The 20726-nt window shown below is 38.4% G+C and overlaps 1 protein-coding gene across 2 annotated transcripts in view; it reads left to right on the forward strand.

The window, feature by feature from the left end:
- The window catches only part of C11H8orf34 (chromosome 11 C8orf34 homolog), a 127520-nt gene that overhangs the window by 52485 nt on the left and 54309 nt on the right, over positions 1-20726 (forward strand). For both annotated transcript variants that reach the window (XM_068983955.1, XM_068983956.1), the window contains exon 2: positions 11170-11317. In XM_068983955.1, the coding sequence (XP_068840056.1) occupies positions 11170-11317 (148 nt within the window). The remainder of the gene's footprint in view (positions 1-11169; positions 11318-20726) is intronic.

The raw sequence follows: 20726 nt of genomic DNA on the forward strand, positions 1-20726 counted from the left end.
CTAAAATGTAGGAGATAAGTAGGTTGGCTGTGTATGTATGGTTGTGTAACACCAAAGTCCTGCATGGTCAAGAATCAGGTTTCCCAGGATGTAGAGAAAACCATATGCAAACGATAAAGCATATGGTGGAGCTAAGAGATGGACAGAAACATGTGGTAGGCTTCAAATGCCTGCCTTTACTTGTTCCTGAAACCTAGCATCATCTTTATACTTCTTGTAGATTGATTATCCATGCCACTCTGAATCCATGAGCCAATAAATCCATGTTTTTGTCCAAACTAGATTTGACCGAACCATACATTTTTGGAATATTTTTTTTTTCACTTTAATTGTGATGTAGTTGACATGCAGTACTTTATAAGTTTAAGGTGTATGGCATAATGCCTTGACATACATGTATTGCAAAATGACTACCACAGTAAATTTAGTTAGCATCCATCATCTCATATAGTTGCAAAAAAATAGAAAATCTTTTTAAAATCCTTAGAAAAAGTTAGATTTGAAAAGAAGAAGAAATATAGTTGAATTCTTAAAAGGAATCATGGGCAAAAATGGAAAGTAATCCCAACATATAGATACATAGATATATACATACATATATATACATAGATAAATAGAAATTATCTTCACGTTTAAAAAACAAACAAAAAAGATATTCTTATGCAAAGCAAAACATTACTTGTCAGCACTAAGATAAAGGTATTCCTTATTGTTGCTGAGAATAATCCCAGATGGATGATTGGATATGAATGAAGAGATAAGAGCAATAAAAATGGTAAAGATATAGGTACATATAAATGCATGCTAATGGTATAAAATAAAAATTAAAAATACTCATGGAGTCATATATATGTATATATTTCATATATCTTGCATATTATATATAGTTATAATACATAACAATAAAAATATAAACCAGGCATGATAAGTAGTGTCAAAGTATTCTAACTTCCTTGCAAAAGCTGAGGTGAGGAAAAAATGCCAGTTAATACTTAATGTAGCTAAGTCAAGTATTAATTTTATAATCTCTAGGTAACAACTAAAAGAATCTTAAACATGTGTATAACTTTCAGACTAACAGAGAGAAAAGTAGGAAAATTTTCAATCAACCCAAAGAAAAAAAGAGAAAAAATGAACATAATCTTGACAGAATAACTAAAAAGGTGATAGAAATAAAATAGGATGATTTTTTTCACAATTATTGTATAGCCGTAGTCATTAAGACATTGCAGTGATGGTATAAGATTGACAAATGGATAAATGAAATAAAATGTACTTCTAGAAATAGGCCCATATTTATCTGGCTCCTTTGATTTATGACTCTTTTAGGATTGAATCAGAGTAAGGCCTTACTTGCTAAGTAAGGAATGTCCAGTGAATCCATACCCAATTTGAAAATATCCTTGCCATGGAGACAAACATCCTTTCCTTAGATCATCAGCTCCTAAAGGAAGTGCCAGGTGTACACTATGAAATTTCCTCATGACTCTATTATGCTGAGCATCCTGTCTTAGTTACACATTATTTATAAACAATAAAAGGCTAAAATAAAGTAATTCTTACTCAACCAAGGGACGTCCTCCTTTTTATGGTGACTTCTACATACATCTGCTACTTCCACCATGGATTGATTTAATTATTTTCTTTGAGTCAGGAAGTGCTTAATTATTTCTGCTGAGTATCACCTGTATTGTACTCCTATGGAGATATTTTCAAGACTGGAAAGGCCTTCAGCTCAGTTCAGTCGCTCAGTCGTGTCCAACTCTTTGTGACCCCATGAACCGCAGCACACCAGGCCTCCCTGTCCATCACCAACTCCCAGAGTCCACCCAAACCCATGTCCATTGTGTCGGTGATGCCATCCAGCCATCTCATTCTCTGTCGTCTCCTTCTCCTCCTGCCTTCAATCTTTCCTAGCATCAGGGTCTTTTCAAATGAGTCAGCTTTCCGCATCAGGTGGCCAAAGTATTGGAGTTTCAGCTTCAACATCAGTCCTTCCAATGAACACCCAGGACTGATCTCCTTTGGGATGGACTGGTTGGATCTCCCTGCATTCCAAGGGACTCTCAAGAGTCTTCTCCAACACCACAGTTCAAAAGCATCAATTCTTCTGGACTCAGCTTTCTTTATAGTCCAACTCTCACATCCATACATGACTGCTGGAAAAACCATAGCCTTGACTAGACGGACCTTTGTTGGCAAAGTAATGTCTCTGCTTTTTAATATGCTGTCTAGGTTGGTCATAGCTTTCTTTCCAAGGAGCAAGTGTCTTTTAATTTCATGGCTGCAGTCAACATCCACAGTGATTTTGGGGCCCTACCTAACATCAAAATAGTTTCATTGATAGACTGCTATATGGAATAATATAAATTCCTTTACTAAAAGTAGATCCATATATGCTAATATTTCTCACCGGAGACCTTAATGTTGGCATGGAAAAACTACAAGCTTGTACATTTATGTGAAAACTTTCAAAGTAGATACTAAATATTCAAAAATTAAATATGAAATCTACTTTAGAATTTCTAATACAGAGATGTCTTCTAGGAGGGATTAATAGGTATTAGATAAAATACTCCATCACTTGTCATCTGCTGGTTAGGTTTATTTTTGCCTATATTATTGAGAGCAGAGAGAATTTAGTATCTAAAATTCAGCTCTAGAGTTTAGAATAATTATTTTTTAATTGCGGTATTATTCTTAATCTTCATTACAAAACCACTCTCTCTGTTTGTTTTTTTTTTTTAACTCTCCATACCTGGATTATATTCTGTAATATACAAGGTGATTTAGTTGCCTTTTATTTTGTATTATAAATGAGTATTATAAATCTAATTTTGTATTAAATTATATTTAAGAGGGACCAAAGAACATTTCAAAATAGGGATGAAAGTTTCTTAGGTCTGTATGGTTGTGTTTGGACGTGTGGCTAAGATTGTTTGCATTGGTGGGTTGTTGGTGAGGGATGGGTCCCTGAAATGAGTAGAGAGTTAACATACACCTTAGTAAAAGTGCATATATCCTAGTTGGGTTGTGCATCTAGTATGAAGTCCTTTAACGTATTGTTGTTTAGTTACTAAGTAGTGACTGACTCTTTTGCAACCCCATGGACAGAGGAGCCTGGCGAGCTACAGGCTCCTCTGTCCATGGGATTTCCCTGGCAAGAATACTGGAGTGGTTGCCGTTTCCTCCTCCAGAGGATCTTCCCCACCCAAGGACTGAACATGAGTCTTCTGCAGTGGCAGGCGGATTCTTTACTGCTGAGCCACCAGAGAAGCCCCTGTTAATGTATAGTGAATGATTAAATCTATGTCAAATATTTGACATCTGTGCATATCAGACAGTAAATAACTGATACTTTTAAGCATTTATTTTCACATTCTTTCTTTCCTGTTGAGCTCAGCCTTCCAGGGAAATCTCAGTTCTCATTGTGAATGAGAAGGTTTAGAGTAGGGCTGGGCATGGTCCTGAGGTGGAGGAAGGTTGACTAACCACAGGACAGTCTGAGTTCTGTGAGCAGAAGAGTCTGACTGGAAAACATCAAGTAGATATCTGTCTGTCTCACTTGTACATGGAGACCTAGTGCTGCATCGGAACTTATTTCTTGCCAAAGACAAAACCATAATAGAGTTTAGAGGTGTAATGAAGCAGAAAAAATATTCCTCCTTTCTACTTCTGTTTAGAAAAATGGAATGAGAAACAAGGCAAGGATTCTGGTGGGGGTAGAAACCAGTTGGGATTCTATCAATTGGGAATCCTGACATCAATTTAAAATAAGGGTGTTTCATAAGGTATTTTGGAGACAGCTGATTTTCAAGTATTCTGTCATTCATTTGTTGACAATTCAGTGCCCATTAACTGCCTATTTATGAAAAACAGGTGGTGGTGGAGAGGGTGAGTGTCTGGAAGGTTGTGATCTCATGCTAATTTTTAATAAGACCTAATTAAAAAGAGAAAATTGAAACATATGCAGATTTAGAATAAATTAATTCAGTCATCAGATCTTAGTGCCAGTTTTGAACTAAAATATCCTGCAGATGGTACTGTGCCACATGCCAATTAATATTTAAGATAATTATGGGTGTTGAGTAAAAAATACATTTGATTGACATCATCTCCATTATTAGGCTTCGCGTGTGGTGCTAGTGGTAAAGAATCCACCTGCCAATACAGGAGACATAAGAAATGCAAGTTTGATCCCTGGGTCAGAAGATCCCCTGGAGGGGGAAATGGCAACCCGCTCCATTATTCTTGCCTGGAAAATTCCATGGACAGAGGAACCTGGAAGGCTATAGTCCATGGAGTTGCAGAGCCGGACATGACTAAGTATGCTTGCATGCACATCTCCATTATGACTAGAGTGTAATATCCTTTATGTTTATCGATTTAACAAAAAGACTGTATAATGAGAAAGTCCTGAGATTTTAGAAGTGGTTTTAATTTTGTTTCCTGATAACTTTCTACTGAGGCTAGGACTTCTATCTCAGGAAATGAAGTAAGAAGTAACTAATTCCCAAGTAAGTCATTAAGTAAATAAGTAATGTTTTAGGCATAATGCCATGCTCTGTGTTTGTTGTGGGACCTGGAGCAAAGATTCGTAACCTAGAATCATTGAAACCTTTGAGTGTCAGCCCTTAGGTGGATAAACATCCAGGCACATTATGTAAAATTTGATGTTTGTGTGTATACACGTGCTTTTGGTTTTTTAACCAAGAGATTCCATAGTTTTCATCAAATGAAATGAATCTAGCATTAAAATTATTTATAATTGGTCATGATTACTTGTTGCCTTAACTGTTCACTTATTTAATAATAAATGACTGTGATGAGCTACCAACTTTCTCATGGTTTTGCTTTTATCTGGTGGACATTCAAACTAAAATGCATTTTGAAACAGTCATTTCTGCTATTAATTGATAGTTAGCATTCATTCTCCAGTTTATTAATTATGACCATGTTCTATATAGTACAAGGTTCTATATAGTACAAGCCCTAACTTCCGTGTATTTACATGACATATAATACAAATTTATGCTCAGTAGTTACTTAATGATTTATGTTCTCTAGATTGTTTTTAAACATTATAAAAATAATATTATCTTCCTATATATTTATATTTGAAAATGATATATTTTAATAGGTAACATAATTATAATTAGCAAAAAAGGAAGCATATCAATTCAGAGGCTGTCTCAATATAGTATATTCAAGATTAAAGACTGTAGTTTATAATAAACTGTATTAAGAGAACATTTATCAGTTTTAATAATCAGAAAAAATAAGTCCAATAAAATGATGCAATGTGTATATTATATCAAAGCATATGCTGTGAAAACATATGATAAAATGGCAATGGCAGTAGTAATAATAAATGTATACATATATGGAATAATATATACATACATAAACGTAATAGTAAACTTGAAAATATTAGCTAACACCACTTTTGGACATATCAGTAAGGGGGTTTTGGTTAGGAAAATAGAAGCCAGTCTGTATCTCGGTCATACAGGCTTTAATACAGATGAATGGGTAAGAAGATGTAGCACATATATGCAATGGAATATTGCTCAGTTATCAGAAGGAACGAAGTTCTGAGTTGTCATTTTGTGAATGAACCTAGAGCCTGTCATACAGAGCGAAGTAAATCAGAAAGAGAAACACAAATATCATATATTAACGTATATATATGGAATCTAGAAAAATGGTACTGATGAACCTATGTGCAGGGCAGGAGTAGAGGCTCAAACATAGAGAATGAGCTTGTGGACACAGAAGTGCAGAGAAGGGTGGGGGACGAATTGAGAGTAGCGTTGGCATATATACACTACCCAGTGTAAAACAGATAGCTTGTGGGAAGCTGCTGTATAGCACAGGAAGCTCACCTCGGTGCTCTGTGATGACCTAGAGGGGTGGAAGGGAGGAGGACGAGGGGAGGCTTGAGAGAGGGGACATATGGATGCATGTGGCTGATTAACATTGTTCTACAGCAGAAGCTAACACAACATTGTAAACTGATTATATTCCAAAGCATGTAGTGTACTCAGTCACTGAGTCATGTCCAACTCTTTGTGACCCCATGGACTGTATCCTGCCAGGGTCTTTTGTCCATGGGATTTCCCAGCAAGAATATTACTGGAGTGGGTTGCCATTTCCTTCTCCAGGAGATCTTCCCAGCCAGGGATTGAACTTGTGTTTACTGCATTGGCAGGTGGGTTCTTTACTGCTGAACCACCAGAGAAGCCCTATATTCCAATAAAAAATATGTAAAAAATAAAGACAGTATAGGGACACTTTAATTTACTTTAAGAGGAAAAAAAAAAAAACCCAGAAACTTTCCATCTAACTTGAAAGTTAAAAAAAGGGAAAATAAAAGCTTATAAGATCTTGTGCTTTTTTCTCTTTTTAACTTAAAAGTTATATGGAAAGTTTCTGAATTTAAGTTAAAGTCCTGTTATCTGACCTAATTTTGCTTTATCAGAGTAAAGCAAAGGCCTCTGTGACAAGAGTAGGCTAGTTGGTCTTTCTATTTATTTTTCTCTTTATTTTCTCACTGCCTTTATACTGTATGAAAGAAAGTGAAAGTGAAGTCGCTCAGTCGTGTCCCACTCTTTGTGACCCCATGGACAGTAGCCTACACCAGGCTCCTCCGTCCATGGGATTTTCTAGGCAAGAGTACTGGAGTGGGTTGCCATTTCCTTCTCCAGGGAAATCTTCCCAACCCAGGGATTGAACCCAGGTCTCTTGTATTGTAGACAGACGCTTTACCGTCTGAGCCACCACGGAAGTCCTTTTATAATGTATAACTGATTTAAATGGAATATAATATATTTTTTCTACAGAAGCAAAACCTAAAATGATTTAAATTATGTTCCACTGCTGAGTAATTGGGTTTTAATTGAACCCTGCATTGCTTTAACACATAGAGGAATGACCTAAGTTATAGCTGTAATAATTGCAATTTCAAATAACAGAAGTAAAGAAGACTTATGCCAACTGATTGTTTGCTTACCTACTTATTAGAATATAAAAACTTGTTATATTCATTTGTCTGGCAAATATGTTGCTTCACAATGTGTTTGTGGTAGAAATCCTTTGCTCTTTTTAGTTCCAACTTTATGTTCAGTCTGCACAGTTTTGAGATACCTTGTACTATTTTATCCATGTCTCTGAGATCAACTGGTAATCTTGTCATCTACAAAACCCATTTAGCCTCTGTGGCTCAGAGGTTAAAGCACCTGCCTCCAATGTGGGAGATCTGGGTTCGATCCCTGGGTTGGGAAGATCCCCTGGAGAAGGAAATGGAACCCACTCCAGTATTCTTGCCTGGAAAATCCCATGGACAGAGAAGCCTGGTAGGCTACAGTCCATGGGGTCGCAAAGAGTCGAACAGGACTGAGCGACTTCACTTTCACTTTCACTTTCAGACAAATCCATGTGTTCCTACACTGTTATAAATGTCAAGAAATATCTCTGAGATATGACAGCAGTTTCTGGTGTAGCAGTTCAGAATAATGTATTTTACTGGGCTAAGAAATCTATGGATGCTTTAATCATTGTTTATTAGGACAATAAGGGACTTTAGTTCTAGTAGTTTAGTCACTCAGTCATGTCCAACTCTTTGTGACCCCACGGACTGCAGCATGCCAGGCTTCCCTGTCCATCATCAACTCCCGGAGCTTACTCAAATTCAGGTCCATTGAGTCCGTGATGCCATGCAACCATCTGATCCTCTGTCATCCCCTGGGTTTGATACACCAAATATTGATTCATTCTTTTAATACTAGCTATGAGCTCTGTAAAATCTAGGCCTTAAGGAGAGGGTAGCAATCAAATCAGTTGGTTCTTGTGTCTTGGTGCTGTAGTAGGGGAGGAAGAGAGACAGGCACAAACTGAATAGGAAATATGAAATGAGATGATTCTGGAGAGTGCTAAATGCTGTGATAAAAGATTATGAAGATTTGTTAGGGTAAACTTTTTAAGATATCATTAGAGACTGATGATGACAATGCTCAAAATTCTCCAAGCCAGGCTTCAGCAATATGTGAACTGTGAACTCCGTGATGTTCAAGCTGGTTTCAGAAAAGGCAGAGGAACCAGAGATCAAATTGCCAACATCCCCTGGATCATCGAAAAAGCAAGAGAGTTCCAGAAAAATATCTACTTCTGCTTTATTGACTATGCCAAAGACTTTGACTGTGTGGATCACAATAAACTGTGGAAAATTCTTCAAGAGATGGGAATACCAGACCACCTGACCTGCCTCTTGAGAAACCTGTATGCAGGTCAGGAAGCAACAGTTAGAACTGGACATGAAACAACAGACTGTTTCCAAATAGGAGAAGGAGTACGTCAAGGCTGTATATTGTCACCCTGCTTATTTAACTTACATGCAGAGTACATCATGAGAAACGCTGGACTGGAAGAAACACAAGCTGGAACCAAGACTGCCGGGAGAAATATCAATAACCTCAGATATGCAGATGACATCACCCTTATGGCAGAAAGTGAAGAGGAACTAAAAAGCCTCTTGATAAAAGTGAAAGATGAGCGTGAAAAAGTTGGCTTAAAGCTCAACATTCATAAAACGAAGATCATTGCATCCGGTCCCATCACTTCATGGCAATATATGAGGAAACAGTGGAAACAGTTCAGTTCAGTCACTCAGTCATGTCCGACTCTTTGTGACCCCATGAACCACAGCACACCAGGCCTCCCTGTCCATTACTAACTCCTGAAGTCCACCCAAACCCATGTCCATTGTGTCGGTGATGCCATCCAACTATCTCATCCTCTGTCATCTCCTTCTCCTCCTGCCCTCAATCTTTCCCAGCATCAGGGTCTTTTCAAATCAGTCAGCTGTTCACATCAGGTGGCCAAAGTTTTGGAGTTTCAGCTTCAACATTAGTCCTTCCAATGAACACCCAGGCCTGATTCCTTTAGGATGGACTGGTTGGATCTCCTTGCACTCCAAGGGACTGTCAAGAGTCTTCTCCATCACCACAGTTCAAAAGCATCAATTCTTCGGTGCTCAGCTTTCTTTATAATCCAACTCTCACATCCATACATGACCACTGGAAAAACCATGGCCTTGACTAGAAAGACCTTTGCTGAGGAAATAATGTCTCTGCTTTTGAATATGCTATCTAGGTTGATCATAACTTTCCTTCCAAGGAGTAAGCTTCTTTGAATTTCATGGCTGCAGTTACCATCTGCAGTGATTTTGGAGCCCCCCAAAATAAAGTCTGACACTGTTTCCACTGTTTCCCCAGCTATTTGCCATGAAGTGATGGGACCGGATGCCATGATCTTCGTTTTCTGAATGTTGAGCTTTAAGCCAACTTTTTCACTCTTCTCTTTCACTTTCATCAAAAGGCTCTTTAGTTCTTCTTCACTTTCTGCCATAAGGGTGGTGTCATCTGCATATCTGAGGTTATTGATATTTCTCCCAGCAATCTTGATTCCAGCTTGTGCTTCTTCCATCCCAGTGTTTCTCATGATGTACTCTAGAAACAGTGGCTGACTTTATTTTTTTGGGCTCCAAAATCACTGCAGATGGTGATTGCAGCCATGAAATTAAAAGACACTTTAGTCCTTGAAAGGAAAGTTATGAGCAACCTAGGCAGCATATTAAAAAACAGAAACATTACTTTGTCAACAAAAGTCCATCTAGTCAAGGCTATGGGTTTTCCAGTAGTCATGTATGAATGTGAGAGTTGGATTATAAAGAAAGCTGAGTGCTGAAGAATTGGTGCGTTTGAACTGTGGTGATGGAGAAGACTCTTGAGAATCCCTTGGACTGCAAGGAGATCCAACGAGTCCATCCTAAAGGAGATCAGTCCTGGGTTTTCATTGGAAGGACTGATGTTGAAGCTCAAACTCCAAAACTTTGGCTACCTGATGTGAACAGCTGACTCATTTGGAAAGACCCTGATGCTGGGAAAGATTGAGGGCAGGAGGAGAAGGGGACAACAGAGGATGAGATGTCTGGATGGCATCACCAACTCAACGGACATGGGTTTGAGTGGACTCCGAGAGTTGGTGATGGACAGGGAGGCCTGGTGTGCTGCTGTTCATGGGGTCACAATGACTTGGACACAACTGAGCGACTGAACTGAATTGATAACAAGCCAGCGATCTGAGCATCCCAGAAAAGAACATTTAAGGCAGAGGAAATAGGCCACAAACAAAAAAAGACAATGGGATGGGAAATTTCCAGTATCCCTTCCATCAGCACTGCTAATACTTGATACACACTGTATCACTAGAGCCACTGCTTCTCACAGAGTCTGAACTTAAAAAATGACAATTGACAGATTAGAATTCTGAGCTAAACCCGACAAGATAAAATGTGACTAACAGGAATCTAAAGTGGTGCATGCAGGTTCATCAACCCAGTTACACAGCTCAAAATGATGTTCAGTTGGCTTGGCAGCTGTTGATAAAAGAACAGTCTGGGGATTCGAATTGACCACAAATTGGAGCTTGCTCTTGCCATTTCTGACCGGTAAAAGCAATGTGTAGATATTGCCCTTAGGCAGACTTCTCCCTAGTTTAAAGCATCATTAGAGCTCTCCAAAAATGGAACTCCCCATTGCTTCACTCATTAAAAAAAAAAAAAAGAAAAAAGAGCAAGAAAGAATTAATAACTTTCAGGCCTTTTGAGAAAAGAAACTTCTGTTAAAGAACCAGTTTAAAATATTTTTTGGTTTCTGTGAAGCTGTGACTTGTTACTGGTTTCTTTCATTCCAACGTTTTCTTCGTTTGGGGATATTTATGTATAGTTAAGAAAGAAAAATGACATTGGCATATAAGTCATATGATGAGGTCTATTGAAAATTTGATATATAATGGCATCTCCCAAAATAGTAATCTGAAACTTCTTTGACTAATTTTTCAAAGGAACTTAAACTTCTGGTATGTTTTGGACAAATAAAATATTAAAACTGCAAATATATCTTGACTTTGCTATGTATTAGCTGTGTAATGTGGGCAATTTACTTTCCTCAAAATGAGACCAATAACTTGTACCTGCCTGAAAAGTTTGTTAGGAGGATTAAATTAGTTGTTGTGTATAGAGCAGGTAAAGCAGTGCCTAGTAATAGTAAGTGATGTGTATGTGTTTGCTGTTATTATTAGATGTAAATGTATGTTCTACTCTGCCTTCAGGAATTAATGACCAAGTTAATAACTGAGACACCTGACCAGCCAATCCCATTTCTCATTGACCATCTTCAGTCAAAACAAGGAAACCGTGGGCAACTTCAAAGAACCTTATCTGGATCTGCAGCTCTCTGGGCAGAAAGTGAAATATCAGGTAAATGAAGATATATTTTACAGTTAATGTTAATATATTTAATGTAAAATTTATGAAAGTCTTTCTTTTTATAACAAGTAAATCTAGATAGTTACCTATGGTTTCATGTATTCATTGGTATTCACCCATATGCTGCTGCTGCTGCTAAGTCGCTTCAGTCGTGTCCGACTCTGCGACCCCATAGATGGCAGCCCACCAGGCTCCTCCGCCCATGGGGTTTTCCAAGCAAGAGGACTGGAGTGGGTTGCCATTGCCTTCTCCGACCATATGCTAGAACTTGTCAAAAAGTCTTCTCAAATTTGAATATATTGTTATTTATTAGGCTTCCAAACATGAGAATCTTTGTATTCAATTTGAATGGAAGTAAGATTCAGATTTGCATGGAAAGCTTTCATTTCATATGAATTCAAACTAATTATTTTAAACTTTAGTTATTTATTCTCTTTTTATGAAGAATTTGAATTAAGTGCTTATAGCTCCTCTGGGCAAAAAGGTAAACAATACATTTCTAGAGTTACCTTTTCTGTAGCCCAAATGGATAATTATTCTGTTTCCCTCAGTTCTAATTTTACCTTATAAGTTCAACCTGATTTATTTACTGTAAACATTGGGGAACCAACCTTACCTCTCCAGTAAGCACTAGTGAGATAATTGGGTAGACTTGTCTCTGATTTTTATTTATAAAAAGTGTGTCTGATAGCTTATTTCTTTTACACACTGGTCTGTTAGTTTGGTGTTTACTTCTGAACCCAAATCCCACCCCCAAACCTTGGCTTGAGTAGCTAACTCCTCACTTGACCCGTGATATCTGACTGACTGGATTTCAAATGCTTTCTAGGGGTAGCACCGTTGCTTCTCTTCTCTTCATGCCCTCTGGGATCCCATGAAAGGATTTTGGTCCTCTTTGGCTGTATTCTCACATTGGTGCTTAAAGTGGGTAAGGGATAGGGTATTCTCTGCAGAATGTAGACAACTCTGGTGTTAGTTATCAATATAGAAGTTCTCTGCTGCATACAGGAAGCCAGAATATGAGCTTTTGGTATAATAAGAGGGAACTCTTGGTTTTTCTTAGTCACTTTCTTAGGGTTAGATTCTTAGCAAGGTGAGTATTAGGCATAGGCTCTGGTTTGTAGGTGCAAAGAGGAATCCATTCTTGTGAAGGTAGACCAGATAAACATCCATGAGCCCATTAAAACTCATAGGAACCCATATTTGTGTTATCATGTCTGGAGAGACAATAATGTATTAAATTCTATAGTATTAATCAACACACATTTAATAGCTCCCATTTACCACAAGTCAAAAGTCTGTGGAGGGTTTAAGCAGATTGTCTGTTTCATCACACAGAGCTACAGATCAAGATGTTGGCCAGGTTGTATCTTTATCCAGAGGCATAAGATAAGAAATCCTGGAATAAGAAAGAATCTGCTTCCAACTTCATTCAGGTTGTTGGCAGAATTAGTTTCCTTGCAATTATATGACTGAAGTCCCTGTTTTTTTGCTGGGTCTCAGCCAGCAGCTGCTCTAAACAAATAGGTACAACCCACAGTTCTTTGACGCACAGCTCTCACATCACGGCAGCTTATTTCTTTTTGTTTTCTGAGAGAGAATGTGTTGCTGTTGTTGTTCAGTTGCTAAGCAAACTCAGTTTGCTAAGTTGCTAAGTTGTGTCTAAGTCTTTGGGACCCCATGGACTGCAGCATGCCAGGCTTCTCTGTCCTTCACTATCTTCCAGAGTTTGCTCAGATTCATGTTCATTGAGTCGGTGATGCTGTCTAACTGTCTCATTCTCTGTCATCCACTCTTCCTTTTGCCTTTAATCTTTCCCAGCAACTGGATCTTTTCCAGTGAGTTGGCTTTTCACATCAGGTGGCCAAACTATTGCGCTTCAGCTTTGGCATCAGTCCTTCTGATGACTTCAAGGTTGACTTTCTTTTAGGATTGACTGGTTTGATCTCTTTGCTGTCCAAGGGACTCTCGAGTCTTCTCCAGCACCACGATTCAAAAGCATCAGTTCTTCAGCACTCAGCCTTCTTACATTTATTTATTTATTTTTGAACTTTTAATTTTGTATTGGAGTATAGCCAGTTAGCCATGTTGTGATAATTTCAGGTGAACAGTGAAGGAACTTAGCCATACATATACATGGATCCATTCTCCCCTAAACCCCCATCCCCTCCCTCATTAATCTGCCACATAACATTCAGGAGAGTTTTGTACGCTATATAGTAGGTCCTTGTTGGTTATCCATTTTAAATATAGCAGGCTTATTTCTGTAACAAGAAAGAGAATTTCTTTCAGTAAGATTTTCTAAGATGGAATCTTATAATACAAACTATATAGTGAAGATAGTGGGTGGAGATAGTGAAGGACAGGGAAGCCTGGTATGCTGCTGTTCATGGGGTCACAAAGAGTTGGACACGAAGTGACTAGACAACAAAATAAAGCAAGAGGGGAATACGGGACTAAAATTCATCCAGTTTCTTTGGATGAACTTGAATTTCTTGGGGCATCTTAGTAGGTAATTCCAACAGGCTGTTGGATATGAGTCTAAAACTGTGGATGGGTTAAGGCAGAAATTTCAGGAATAGCATTCAGGATTGTGCACATTAAAATTATGAGAACAGAAGAATGGAAGAAGTTGTGCTTAAATTTAGAGTAGGAGCTGGACTGGGATAAGGCAAGTGTGAGATGATATATTTCATCGATATTTTTCCAGTTTTTTAAGAAGTGAAGTTGTTTGCTGAGGACAAGAGTTTTGGGGAATAAATCGTGGAAATTGAAGTGAATGATAATGGTTGTGAAGTCACCCTGGGGAATAAAAAGAGACTTGGCAAAGGAAAATAAAAAAGACTGAAGCAGTCCAGGGGCTTATCTAAAATTCAAGACATGAAGTAATAATCATGGAAATTATGGGCAGGATTGTGGTTTTTCCCCCACAGTGCCCAGAAGTGCTAGGAGGAAGGGGAGAAAAGCAGTTTGAGAGACTGATGAGAACTGTGGATGTACAGCAGTGAGGATGAAGGGTGGACAGACAGTTTTATGAAGGCATTGAGGATGTCTGTGGGTAAACTGTACAAGCAACCAAAGCATGTGGCCCGGTATTAGAGGGCGGGAACAAGGAAACAGTCTAGACATAAAAAGCAGATCAGAGAACTAAGAATCTTTAAGAGGCCAAATGTAAGGGAAGGCGTGGTGAAAATATGAAAGATTGAGAAGGCCAGGGAAATTGTGATGTTTGGGACCAAGACTTTTGAGGGGAAATGATTCCAGATGATGAGAAAGTCCTGTGGGTGTCCTGAATTTGTGGGCTCTGAAATTCAGAGAAGTGAAGTTCTTTAGGGTTTGAGAGGACAGTGAATTGTGATACTCAATACATGGTTTGTTTAAGAAATTAAGAGGTCGCCAGAGTTTCATTCTGTTTGTTGAAAGGTTAAGGGTAAGTGGGCCAGTGTCTTGAGTAGGGCTGCAAGAGTAGTCAGGAGCAGAAAGATGCAGTGGTGAAGAGTGGTGAGCAGTATGGACACGCAGCACCTACCACAAGAGAGGAGAAACGTTCAGCTGAACATGGATGGATCACATTTGCTTTTCTCTTTCTGACTTACTTCACTCTGTATGACAGACTGTAGGTCTACCCACATCTCTACAAATGACCCAGTTTCACTCCTTTTTGTGGCCGAGTAATATTCCATCATGTATATGTACCATGTCTTCTTTATCCATTCATCTGTCGTTGGACATTTCGGTTGCTTCCTTGTCCTAGCTGCTATATATGTGGAATCTAGAAAAACGATACAGATGAACCTATGTCCAGGGCAGGAATAGAGATGCAGGTATAGATAATGGACTTGTGGACACAGTAAGGAAGGGGAAGGTGGGACGAATTGGGAGATTAGGATTGACATATATACACTACAATGTATAAAATAGAGAGCTAGTGGAAAGCTGCTGTATAGCACAGGGAACTCAGCTCGGTGGTCTGTGATGACGTGAGAGTGGGATGGGGGATGTAGGTGGGAGGTAGGTCCAAGAGGGAGGGGATACATGTATACACATAGCTGATTCACTTCATTGAACAGCAGAAAGTAACACAGCATTGTAAAGCAATTACACTCGAAAACAAACAAACAAACAAAACAAAAAAACACCATGGATGTACCAGAAAACCCCAGCCTATGGCAGGTGACACGTGAGGAGGTGATGAACACCTTTCATTCCAAGAAACTGCAGAGGAGGAAGCACTCTTGTGGAAAGAATGATGTGGCTCTTCTCTTGAAGGAGAGGATTTGAAGACGGAGGACTATTGTTTATCGTGGAATGTATGCCCAAGAAGGTGAAGAGAAAAGATTTTAGAGGGGAGGATATGGCAGGAGAGAGAAGGAAAGCAGAGACTAATTCTTTGATACGAGTATTAGTAGAAGAGGTTATAATTCAGGTGACAGTAAATAGTGCCAGTTTAAACTTGAACTATAATTTTGAATTATTTCTTTTGGTGCTTGTTATAATTAGTTAGAAAGGGTCTCAGTATTCAAACTATTTAGGTTAATACTTTTTGAAAATATCTGAAGGTGCCCCCTTTTTGCTTTTAAATTTATCTAGCATCTTGGGGACTTAACATGTTCTCAGAAGTTTGTCTTTTAATGTCTAGGAGAAAGTTGAAAGCAACCTTGTTTTTACTTATTTTTAGGTGCTCTATTATTAAACACTTATGGGATTTGTTTTTTTCTTTATTTCTGATATTCAAAAGTTTTACTGGGAACACATCTGCATGTTCGTCTCTTTTCTTATTTTTCATTTTATCCAGTGAATCCTTTCAATTAGCAAACCCGCATCTTTATCCTAGAACAGTTGTCTTCTTGTGTACTCAATGCTTCTATTGTATTTGTTTTGATTTCTTCAGAAAAATCAGCTATGTGTAAATTGTTTTCTTTATCCATAACTTCTAGGGAGGTTTGTCAAGTGTATTCTCCCTGTCACTGATTCAATTTTCTACAGTATTACTTTTCTCTTTCTGGCTTTGTATACAAATTCAAATATTGTACATATTGCATTTTAATTTCCTGTCAGTATTCTTGATCTTCTTTCATTTATCTTAGCAATTATAGTTTTACAGTTTTATCTCTTTTCTCACTTCTTTTTGCTTCACAGAGTCTATTTTATTTGTATTAAAAAGATAAAATAGCCATATTGTAAAATTTAAAGGTTTTTTCATAGTAAATCTTCCCTCAAACTATGAATTTCTTCTATATCTTGAGTGATGTATTCTTGCTTTTTATATTGAATCTTCCTTGTTAAAATATTTATTTTGTTTATTTGAATTTAAATGAAGGATGTTCGAATTAGTTTTGTTTGTTTAGTTGCTAAGTCACGTCCTGTTCTTTTGTGACCCCCCCATGGACTGCAGCCCTGCAGGCTCCTCTGTCCATCGGATTTCCCAGGCAAGAATACTGGAGTGAATTGCCATTTCCTCCTCCAGGGGATCTTCCCAAGCCAGGGATCGAACCTGTGTCTCCTGCATTGGCAGGCAGGAGGATCTTTACTGCTGAGCCATGGAGAAGTCCATCTAGTTTTAGGTTTGTCAATAAATAGTGTAGTTATTCTATTATTTTCTGTCCCCTTACCATATAGCTTAGAACTATTTAGATAGTTTTTAAAAATTTGGGGGAGATAGATGAGATCATGGCTGCTACTATTGGTCTTTGAGAAACTGACAAGTGACTTTCTGTCTCACATCTCTTTTCAACACATTAAATAAGAACAGTATCATTGCTAAGATAGTCAAATTAATATGGATTTTTTTTTTCTTTCCAATAGTGGAGAATTTAAAAAGCTGCAAAATCCAGTGTATTATTCTTCTGTGGCTGCTTTTAGTTTTTCTTTGTATCATGAAATACTGTGTTTTGTGTCCATGATTCTTAATTCTTTTAGCTGTGTTGCATTAGAAGAAACTATGGTCCTAGGCTGGATATAGAAAGACAGATTCTGATAGACTGTGAAACAATGTCAGGAGCTGAATCTGAGGTAGGGGCAAGCATTGTGAATGTCTAGATATTTTTCAATCTATTACTGATAATGTCTGTTTTTTTGTCTTAATTCTCTCTATGGCAGAATGCAGACCAGTATTTCTGTTCATAAACCAATATTTCTGTTACTAGTATTTTAGAATATTTATACCTCTTTTGGTATTTAATGGGATGTTTGCAGTAGAAAAACTGGATAACAACTCATTAAGTACAAACTTAACTTGAGAATTTGAAGGCTCTCTATAGTGTCTACTTGGTGTTTATAAGTGAGTAGCCAGAGAAAGATTTATGAATCATGCGTGTGCTAGGATGATTTGAAAATACTGAAATTTAAACAAGAAGGTAGAAGGAAGCTAAGGAATGTCATGTAGATAAAAGATAAGGAAGCAATGAATAAGACAAAGAAGGAGAATATAATGCTCTGAGAATAAAAGAAGAAAAAGCTCCACAATACAGTCTGTCTAAAAATATGGGATGAAAAGATGTCAAGAGGGATAAACTCCTGGAAAGATCATTTCATTTGAAAGTTGGTATGATACTGGCCACCTTTGAAGGGGAACTGTAGCTTTCAGTAAAGGTGATTGAACTACTCTTTCGTGAACAGAACAGTGGAAAAAATCAGTAATACTGTTTTGCTGAAAGTTTTCACTTTCGTCTCAGGGTCAAAGGATTTGTTAATAAGCCACTCATTATATACAAATAAATAATAAAAATATTTATTAGAGAATTATCTAGCTTACTTTCATATACTAACATTAAAAGAAAAGAAATAGAGCAGAAGATACATCACTAAATTGGACTTGCTGACATTCAGACTTAAACAATGTGGAGAAGTCCCATGTGACAGCAGTCTGGAGTTCCAGTTGGGAAAAGGTCCTGGGCAGTGCATCAGCTCTGTGTGTGAAACTTCAAAGATTACAGTTCAGGGTTCCCCCTTATAAACCCAGGATGGACGCAAACTGATATCATCATCAATGTGTAACCAAATTGCAAGCCTCAGTTTAATTCAGTAGAGTCACTCAGTTGTGTCCAACTCATTCAGTTCAGTTCACTTGCTCAGTTGTGTCCGACTCTTTGCAACCCCATGAACTGCAGCATGCCAGGCCTCGCTGTCCATCACCAACTCCTGGAGTCTGCCCAAACCCTGTGCGACCCCATAAATTGCAGCACACCAGGCTTCCCTGTCCAACACCAACTCCCGGAGCTTACTCAAACTCATGTCCATCAAGTCAGTGATGCTGTCCAACCGTCTCATCCTCTGTGGTCCCCTACTCCTCCTGTTTTCAATCTTTCCCAGCATCAGGGTCTTCTCCAGTGAGTCAGCTCTTCGCATCAGGTGGCCAAAGTATTGGACTTTCAGCTTCAGCATCAGTCCTTCCAATGAATATTGAGGACTGATTTCCTTCAGAATTGATTGGTCTGATCTCCTTGTAGTCCAAGGGACTCCCAAGAATCTTTTCCAACACCACAGTTCAAAAGCGTCAATTCTTCAGCGCTCAGCTTTCTTTATAGTCCAACTCTCACATTCATACCTGACTACTGGAAAAACCATAGCCTTGACTAGATGGACCTTTGTTGACAAAGTAATGTCTCTGCTTTTTAATATGCTACCTAGGTTGGTCATAACTTTCTTCCAAGGAGCAAGGATCTTTTAATTTCATGGCTGCAGTCACCATCTGATTTTGGAGCCCAAGAAAGTAAAGTCTCTCACTGTTTCCATTGTTTCCCCTTCTGTTTGCCATGAATTGATGGTGAAAGGTTGTTGTTGAATTACGACATCGGGATTCTTGGCCCCTGGTGGAGAAGAATTCAGTCCGGGGCCAGAGACAAGGCTTGATTGCTCAGAGCTTTTGTGTAACAAAGTTTTATTAAAGTATAAAAGAGATAGAGAAACCTTCTGACATAGGCATCACAAGGGGGCAGAAAGAGTACCCCCCTGCTAGTCTTCAGCTGGATGTTATATAGTCACAAGCAGCCTGTTAATGAAAGAAAGGAATGTCTCAAAACTCAGAATGGCACCAGGCCCTTCACCCATAAGATGTATTTTGGGATAATCTTGGCACCAAATGGTTTATCTTAGGCCATAAAATAATTAACTTGAATCTTGAAGAAGGCAGATCACCATACAAATAGTTTCATATACATAGATTAGAGGAACAATATCAGAGTATAACATACTGGTTTATCAAGTAGGTTCTGAGCCAGTTTGGGGTAAATGCATAGTACATTAGCATAGCTTAAGATAAACATTTCCATAAGAAAAAGGCATTGGTTAACTTCAGGTGAAACCAGGTGTCACTATGGCAACACAGAATTTTAAGAAAAACCTCCTTTTAAATTTGTATAGAGAAGGAAATAATATCTCTAGTTTGTTTCCTCCTGCCCCTTAAGAGAGATAAAAATGTCTGACACTTGCAGGCTATTTCCTCCATTTGGATACCCCTGGCCTTCCTGCCTGTTACTCTCTCAATGGGACCAGATGCCATGATCTTTGTTTTTTGAATGTTGAGTTTTAAGCCAGTTTTTCCCACTCCTCTTTCAACTTCATCAAGAGGTTCTTTAGTTCCTCTTCACTTTCTGCCTTAAGCAGGGTGTTATCTGCATATCTGAAGTTATTGATATTTTCCCCCACAATCTTGATTCCAGCTTATACTTCATCCAGTCTGGCATTTCGCACCATATTTCTGCATATATGTTAAATAAGCAGGGTGACAATATACAGCCTTGACGTACTCCTTTCCCAGTCTGGATCTAGTCCTTTGTCCCATGTCCAGTTCCAACTGTTGCTTCTTGACCTGCATACAGATTTTTCAGGAAGCAAGTAAGGTCGTCTGGTATTCCCATCTCTTGAAGAGTTTTCCACAGTTTGTTGTGATCCACATAGTCAAAGACTTGGCATACTCAGTAAAAGAGAATTAGATATTTTTCTGGAAGTCTCTTGCTTTTTCTGTGATCCAGCAAGTGTTGGCAATTTGATCTCTGGTTCCTCTGCCTTTTCTCAATTCAGCTTGAATATCTGGAAGTTCACAATTCATGTACTGTTGAAGCCTGGTTTGGAGAATTCTGAGTATTACTTTGCTAGTGTTTGAGATGAGAACGGTTGTTCGGCAGTTTGAGCATTCTTTGGCATTGCCTCTCTTTGGGATTGGAATGAAATCTGACCTTTTCCAGTTCTGTGTCCACTTCTGAGTTTTCCAAATTTGCTGGCATATTGAGTGTAGCACTTTCATAGCATCATCTTTTAGGATTTGAAACAGCTCAACTGAGATTCCATCACCTCCACTAGCTTTGTTCATAGTGATACTTCCTAAGGGCCCCTTGACTTCACATTCCAGAATGTCTGGCTCTAGGTGAGTGATCACACCATCATGATTATCTGGGTCATG

The sequence above is a fragment of the Capricornis sumatraensis genome, chromosome 11 (assembly GCF_032405125.1).
Source record: "Capricornis sumatraensis isolate serow.1 chromosome 11, serow.2, whole genome shotgun sequence".
NCBI classification, from domain to species: Eukaryota; Metazoa; Chordata; class Mammalia; order Artiodactyla; family Bovidae; genus Capricornis; species Capricornis sumatraensis.